The sequence below is a fragment of the Pteropus medius genome, unplaced genomic scaffold (assembly GCF_902729225.1).
Source record: "Pteropus medius unplaced genomic scaffold, Ma_sr-lr_union100, whole genome shotgun sequence".
In the NCBI taxonomy this organism is placed as follows: domain Eukaryota; kingdom Metazoa; phylum Chordata; class Mammalia; order Chiroptera; family Pteropodidae; genus Pteropus; species Pteropus medius.
This window is the reverse complement of record NW_024349796.1, coordinates 18419838-18427753: the sequence shown is the minus strand read 5'-3', so window position 1 is coordinate 18427753 and position 7916 is coordinate 18419838. Positions and strand designations below refer to the sequence as shown.

Genomic DNA, 7916 nt, shown 5'->3' with positions numbered 1-7916 from the left:
AGGTGCGTGCGGGCGCCGCCAGGATGTGGCACAGGGTTAGTTCTACATGGTTTATTGTTTCCTAAAGAAGTTCTTCTATGGGGGAGCGTCTAACAAGGGGGGGCGCAGGACCATCCGGGGCGCCCAGGGCTCCTCTGAGCAGGAGTGGGGAGGCGGCTCCCAGGCTGGACGGACCCAGTCCAGACAGGAGCCAGGTCGGGCTGGCTCCCAGGGCCCCATTCCAGGACAGTGGGGCGCAGGGAGATAGCGCTTTCGCGGGGTGCAACAGCCAGGCCCCCAGCTGGAGTTCTGGTTCCTGGCTGGAGGGGCGGTTTCTGGGCAGTTCTAAGGACCTAGAAGCATCGCCGCCTCCCAGGGAGAGGACGGGGGGCAGGGAGGGCAGAGGGACAGGGAGGCCTTGCTTGGGGAGGGGCTCGGACAGGCCCGGACCTCGATGAGAGGACCCTGGTCCACCTCTAGACCAAAGACGGACACAGAGCCAGACCTATGGGGACAGAAGACCAGCGGCCTGGGGTGGCCCCCCTCGCTACCCAGCTTGCCTGCCTCCCAGGTCTCCCTCCGGGGCCTGGCCTAGCAAGGCGTGCCCAGGGGCAGGAGCGGGGGCGACTCCCTGGGCTTGTGGAAGTAGATGGAGGTGGACATCTCCGTCTTGAGCTTGCTGTCCGAGGCGGCGGTGGCTGAGGCCCCCGAGGCCTGGCCACACTCGTCACAGCAGCAGCAGCAGCAGTCCAGGAAGGCCTGGCCCAGCGGCCTGCAGACACAGAGCAGCAGCACGGGGGTGGCGGCCCCCTTGAAGAAGGTGGAGAACTGGGTGACGAGGCCCAGGAGGTCCAGGGTCTGGCGGGTCAGCTCGGCGGAGAGGTAGGCCAGCACGACGTTGCAGACGTTCTCGGGGAGCGTGCAGAGGGCGTAGACCACGGTCAGCCCCACCACGGTGCTGCTCAGTTGGCTCTCACACTGCTCGTGCGTGCCCGCCCGGCACTCCGGCTTCCGGCCCGGCGGGCCCCGCACGCGCCACGTCACCAGCTGGCAGGTGACGGTGAAGAGGACGGGCAGGCAGAAGTAGCAGCCGAAGAACCACCACATGCGCGCGTTCTGGTAGGTCAGCACCAGCGAGTACAGGGGCGCAGGCAGGCTGGCCGAGGGCTGCATGACGCACAGGTCCGCGGCGCCGGCGGAGGAGGCGGGCTCCCGCGCCAGCTGCCACAGCAGGAGCTCGGGCACGGCCAGCGCCAGGGAGCCCACCCAGATGACGGCCAGCTTGGCCAGGATGGATTGGCAGCGCTCCACGGGCTGCGCCCTGGGCCGCGTGCTCGTGGCCGCGTGGAAGCGGTCGATGCCCAGGGCGCAGAGGCTGAAGGTGGTGACCCCCAGGGAGGAGACCTGCGCACAGACGCGGGGAAAGAGGGGGGACCGTGGTCAGACCAGGGCCGACGACGCCGGCTCCTGGCTCCGCGAGGCGGGGACCGCGTCCGCACCCGCCAGGCGCCCTGCGCCATCCCGTCCACCTGCAGACGAGACCGCGCTCGGCAGGACGCGTGCCCTGGGGTGGCAGCGTGGAGGCCCGCTCAGGGGCGGCATGACTCTTTCTGGGGGACGAGCGTGGGCCTCAGGGACCCTCCGGCTCCCCGAGATGGAAATCATCTCTATGGCAGAGTCAAGACAGACTCAGAAGTTCTGGTCTTTGAGGGTCCCCCCCGTTCCTGCCCCAACACACACATCGAGTGCCCAGTCTCAGGAACGAGCTGACGCACCGACACGCGTGCACAGGCACTGACACACATGTGCCAACACGCACCGACACGCACACACACTGACATGCGCGCACATGCACTGACAACAGCATCGTAACAAACACCTGTCAGGTGCCCAGTCTCAGGGAGCAGACTGGCCCGGCCCCGCCCTTCGACAACGCAGCGTGCACAGGCGCGCTGACACCACAGCCGCCAACTACCCACGCTTACGTACGCGCACTGACACACACACTGACACACACGCACTGACGTGCACACCGACACACACATGCACAGACACATGTGCACACGCACCAACATGTGTGTGCATACATGAACACACATGCACAGACACACGGGCACACACAATGACAGGCACGTGCACATGCCAATACATGCACTAACACAATCACTGACACATGTACCGACACACACTGGCATGCACTGACATACACACACGTGGACTGACACACACGCACTGACATACGCACATGCCCATGCACGGACATACAGACACACACTCACATACTGACACACATACTAACACGTACTGACACACTGACATGCACAGGCACTGACACACACACACGCACACTGACACGCACGCAGCCTGTCACTCACACATGCTCGCACACACACGTGCTCATCCTCTTTAAGAAGCTGGGCCTGGCCGCATGGGGATGCGGCCTATGCCCACCCCGTGTGCTGCCCACTGGGCCCGGGAGACCCGCCCTGCGAGCCAGGCAGGGGTAGTGCCTGAGAGAGGCCGGAGGGGGGCGTCCTCGCTGCCCCACGGTGCTCGGCCACATGGGGCTGTGCTCAGACCCCCGCTGCGGCTGGGGGACACAGTCCCGCCGTGTTCGCACTGCCGCCGGGTGTCCCCTGTGAGCTGGCCCCGACCCCCTGCGGGAGCCGCCTCGGGTTCGGACAGCAACGCCCGCTCTGCTCCTCGCCCCGCAGCCCCCGAACACCTCGGGCGCCGTTCCCGGGGCCCTCGAAAGGTCAGGGCCCTGTCTTTGTCCCCTGACTGCCGCCGGTCACCCAGCCTACGGGGGCGCCCCGCCAGCTCTCGGATGGCCTCTGTCTTCCGGAAGGAGGGTTCGGGCCAGAGCCCACGTCCTGGCCGTGCCCACTGGCCGTGCCCAGACCCACAGGCAGGCAGGGCCACACACAAACGGGGCCACGTGTCTGCCCCTCCCCACCTCCGCGGACCACTCCCCAGTAAAACCACCACTACTGAAATGTTTTCATTCTAAGCACATTATTCTAAGCACCACTGAATCCTTCCAGAATTCATCCAGAGAGCTATGATTATTTAAATTCTTATGATCTTCCCCAATTTACAGATGAAGAAGTTGAGGTTTGGGCAGGATAAGTAACGTATGAAGCCACTCAGCCCGTGAGGGCACAGCCCGGTCCCTCGTCCGGTCTGCTCCTTTCCAAAGTCCTGCGTCCCACCTGTCATCGCCCACCTGGGCGCTGAGCGCGGGTGACGCCGAGTCAAAGCCGCCGGCAGCTGCAGGGCCTCCTCTCAGGTTTGAGGCTTTGGGGCCACAGTGGGGAGGAGGGCGGTCTCCCTGGGTCGGGGAGGACGGGGAAGGGCCGTGCCAGCTGCTGAGCCTCTGACGCCCTCCGAACAGGAAATCGTCACTAATGCAGTGACTGGGGACGGAGCTGGGCACAGCACCTGCGTCCTGATGCCCGATCCGACCCCCGTCCGCCCGCAGGTCGAGTGTCACCCGGCGCCTTCATCCTCGGCCTTCGTGGGGAGGCCTCGGCCAGCCCAGCTCTCATGACCCCCCCAGAGCCGCTTGGCTGGTCCTGTGCAGACCTGGCCGCCCTGCTGGGTGTCATGCAAACGGGCACAGGTGTGTGTGTTTGGCAGCGTCCTGGAATCTGTGGTCCACACGTCCACTGGCCCAAGACCTCGTCTGAGCCTGGGTGTCCCCAGAGGTCAGAGTAGTGGGACGTTTTAGGATTGTAGAGCAGACCAGTGGCAAGGGCCATCTGGCCACTGTCCTGGTTAGGGGGATAGGGACCTTGAAGAGGAGCTGTGACCGGCCCAGTGACACCAGGGTGGCAGTGACAGCACTGGCGCTAGAGCCCCCTCCCCCGCGCCAGCATCGGGCCACGTCTGCCCTTTCGGAGGACTCTGGAGGTGCCGGTGACGGGGCAGCGACGGTGACAGTGGCCGTGAGAAAGGGCCCTTCCTTCCCACGTTGCGTTCACGGGGGGTGGACGCTGACTGATTGGGGGTCTGTAGGGTTGGGGGTCTGGGGTCTCCCTGCAGACACCACTTCGGGAGGCAGGACGCTGAGGACAGGGCCGGGAGCTGCGGGTGCAGGCGGCAGCAGTGGGCGCAGGGAGAAGGAGCGGACACAGGACAGCGGCTTCCGGGCCGGCCAGAGGGAGGGGGCTAAGGCAGCGGCAGCCGGAGCATGGAGGGGGGCGAGCCTGCCCGGAGCTGCCCCTCCAGGAGGGAGGACACCGGACCCAGGGCCCTGTGTCCCTGCCTGCGCCCCACCCGCCTCCGCCAAGTGCCACCTGGGCCCAAGACCACGCGGGCCTCCCCGCCCAGGTTGGAGGGGAAGCAGGACAGCTCTGGGCGCTGGGGGCCCGCACGCCGGCACACCCGCCCCATGCTCACCTCCACGAAGGGCACAGCCCGGCACGAGATGTCCCCCAGCAGCCTCTGCTTGGTGATCTCATTGAAGATGACCACGGGGAGGCAGAAGAAGAGGACCAGGAAGTCCCAGAGCGCCAGGCTGGCCAGGATGGAGTTCCAGGCGCTCTTCAGGCGGTAGCTGTGCCACACGACACACATGACGGCCAGGTTGCCCACGACGCCCACGGCGAACACCACCAGGGCCAGCAGCATGATGGCGTAGGCCCTGTAGGAGTCCTCGGTCACGGGGTACAGCGGGTTCCGGACCTGCAGCCTCTGCCCCGGGGTCCCGGTCAGGTTGCCCCGCGGCTCCGGCCCGCCGCCCTGGGCACGCCTGTCCTCGCCTGGGGCAGGGCCGGCGGCCGAGGGCTCGGCGGGGCGCAGGGGCCGGGGGAAGTCCTCGGGCACGTACTGCTGCAGCCCCGGGGCCTCCTCGTCCTCGGCGCCCCTCTTGGCTCGGCTCTGCTGCTCGGGGGCCCCAGCTCTGTGCCTGCTGGGGAGAAGGGGGACACCCTCGCAGACGCTGCTCAGCCCTGCAGCGGACACCACGGCGAGAGCAATAGCCAGTGGCCACAGCCCCCACATGGCCGGACGAGCGGGACGCAGCTGGCCCACGGACGGCAGGTGAGGGCCAGGCAGCGGTGCCGGGCGGACGGGAGAGGCGGCTGGCTGCTCCGTCCACCCAGTCAGGCGTCTGGCACTGCCAGCTGCTCCCGTGGCCTCGAGCCACTTCCTCCCACCCTGCTGGCCGTGGGCTGGGCAGGGCCCTCTACTGGACACAGAGCGGTTTGTACTGCCTTCTAGGGCACGCCTTCCCAGGCCCCATGGGGCAGCAGCAGGCCCTCAGAGGCCTCTGTTCCAGCCACTGAGCCAGCGGGAACGTGGCTCTCCTGGGGTCCCCGGTGAGTAGGGGCAGACTGGCACTGAGGACCCCACCTCGGGAGGCAGATCCAGGGCAGGTCCTACTCGGGCAGACAGCAGCAAGCTGGCCACTCGCCGAGCACCGGGTAGGCCCTTGCCCCCAGCGTGCCTCCCCGCGCCTCACTGCAGCCTGTGGGCTGAGTGCCAATGTCATTTTGTGGATCAGAGACCCGAGGCCGCGGAGTGAGGCCGGGGCCTGGTCCTTTAACTCAGCAGGCCCGCGTCCACCTGCCGGCCTTCTGCCCACACAGATGTCCCTCAGCGGGTGGCGGCCGTCGCAGACATGACCCAGGCACAGGACGGCGCCATCTGCAGGACAGGAACTTCCCCAGCACCTGCCGTGCTCCGGACTCTCAGCGCACACAGGTGACTCTCCCAGACGACCCCCTGAGACCACGGCCACGTCCTACCTGGAGGGGCCTGCCCGCCGTGCAGAGTCGGAGTCCCCGAAAACAGAGGGAGGAGAGCGCAGCAGGGAAGCGGGCGCCGGGGCCCCCAAAGTCTCACCCTTCTGGCTTCTTTTTGTTTCTTCCCTTTGCGGGGACAGGAGGCCCCAGTGGCTAGAGGGCTGGGCTCGTCTGGGGTCCAGAGTGTCGCGGGGAAGCTGCAGAGGTCCCTCCAGAGGTCAGGTCAGCCCCCACCACGCCGGCCCTCACGGCGGAGGCGAGGCCAGGACTCGAGCCCCCACGTCCCCCGCCCTCGGGGACGGAGTGGAGACAAGACCCCAGGGGGTGCAAGGGCCCCCAGACACCCTCCCTCCCGAGCATCACGCGGGCCGTCCTGGGAACTGGGTCCCTAACCCCACCACGGAGCTGAGCCCCGGAAGCGTCACCGAGACGCACCACCTCCTGCCTGGTACCAGGCTGTTCGGGTGGCGCCATCACCACCCACACCACCCCGGCATTCACCGAGCACCCAGCAGGTGCCGGCCCCGTGCTAAGCTCTTGATGTAACCTCCACGCGACTCCCCCAGGCTCAGAGAGGGACAGCAACGTGTCAGCTCTGGCCCCTTGCACTCACGGACGAGCTCTGTCCCACTGCAGGCTGTGCCTCGCACAGGGTGGGGGCTCAGAGGGCACCTGGCTTCCTAGGGCTGGCACGTCAGAGGCCACTAGGTGGAAGCAGAGCTCAGTGAGGAGTCACGGCCGCCTTGGCTCGTGTCCTAACTGGTCCCAGCTGCCCAGGCCCGGCCCCAGCTCAGGGCTCCGGGCGACACCGAGGGTGGCGGGATATGCCCACCGCTTCGCTCCACCCTCCCGGGTCCCCACACAAGTCCCCTGTCCCCACTTCTGCTGCAGCGAGGCCCCCACTCCGGGCCGAGCTCAAGGAGGCCCTCATTCCCACGGGCACTGAGCGGGAAGCGTGACTCACCCTCCCGGACGTCTCTGTGGGATCCTGGAATCCCCAGGCTGCCTGGGACTTTCCCCGAGGCGGCCCGCAGGAGCGGTGCAGGCGCCGCCCGAGAACACGGGGCTAACGTCCAGCCCGCGACGCCACACGCCTGCGCCCGGCCGCACCAGGCCGACCTGCTGGACGCCCCCAGCGCGCGGCTGCGTGTGGCTTCGGCCCAGTGCTCGGCCCCCCTGGGCCTCGGTTTCTGCTCTGTGCTGTGGGGTGACAACAGGCTCATCGTGACGATGGACGGGGCTCACCCGCGCCATTCGCGAGGCCATCAGCCAGGGCCCAGTAAGCACCACTCGAGGACCAGCTGGTGGCTGCAGTGACTCACTCGCTCCCATCCTGTTACCAGCCTCGTTTACACACTCGTCACCCCGTACTACTAGTAGCTTCGTTTACACACTCGTCACCCCGTACTACTAGTAGCTTCGTTTACACACTCGTCACCGCGTACTATTTTAGCCTCACTTACACACTCAGAAGTAGAGGCCCAGCGAGGCAGGCGTCACCGGGGCGGGGGAGGCGCGGTCGCCACGCGACGTGATGCTTGGTGTGGATGTGCACAGACGCACAGACGCTCTTTGTAAAGCCAAGGAGTCCCCTCCGTCCCTCGTACGTAGAGCACGTTCTGTCACCGTGGTTTACGGTGTATTTTGTCAAGTGCTTTTTCTATGTCTACTGAGACGATCGGGTGGTTTTCGCCTTTATTCTGTTGATACTATGTCTGACAATGATTGATTTTCAGATGTTAGACAAACCTGACATAAATGCTGCTTGGTCACGGGGGTACCCGTCTAAGACGCTGCCTGCTGCGTGCAGACGCGTGGTCGGTGTGCGGAGGTGTCACGGCGAACGGCACAGACAGACAGCTCACGGCCATCGAGGCCCCACATCCGCCACTGTGCCGATGTGCCCGTTGCGCCTTCGCTAGAAATGTGGGTTCTGGTCCTGCCCCCGGAGGAGACAGAACACGCACACATGCACGCGTGCACATGTGCACACACACACAGGTCCCGGCGTGGTGCGGTCAGCAGATGCAAAGCCAGCTCCGTGAGGCGGAGCAGGTGTGTGCGGGCGGCCGGCTGGTCTTGGGCGAGTCAGGCCTCCTGGGAGAGAAGTCGTGGCGGGGGCTCCTTCTGGAGCTGCGTCTGGGCAGCGGGAGTCGGAGAGCCAGGGTGGCGGTGAGAAGCAGGGCGAGA

General features: G+C 66.4%; 1 protein-coding gene across 7 annotated transcripts; it reads right to left on the bottom strand.

Annotated features, from left to right (window-relative positions):
- Window positions 1-370: 370 nt before the first annotated feature.
- GPR37L1 (G protein-coupled receptor 37 like 1) lies at window positions 371-7072 on the bottom strand. Of its 7 annotated transcripts, none has more exons than XM_039883576.1 (3): window positions 6691-7072; window positions 4381-4888; window positions 371-1383 (listed from the first exon to the last, which is right to left on the bottom strand). In XM_039883576.1, exons 1-3 carry the CDS (start codon window positions 7056-7058, stop codon window positions 571-573), a joined length of 1689 nt encoding a protein of 562 aa, XP_039739510.1. In that variant the 5' UTR covers window positions 7059-7072; the 3' UTR covers window positions 371-570. The 7 variants fall into 7 exon arrangements, 2 of the variants coding, with proteins under 2 accessions (XP_039739510.1, XP_039739511.1); XR_005657459.1 differs by lacking the exon at window positions 371-1383 and adding an exon at window positions 5827-6430 and having other exon boundaries at window positions 4758-4888; window positions 6691-6811; XR_005657460.1 differs by lacking the exons at window positions 371-1383; window positions 6691-7072 and adding exons at window positions 5827-5923; window positions 6120-6678 and having other exon boundaries at window positions 4758-4888.
- Between the last annotated feature and the right edge of the window lie 844 nt (window positions 7073-7916).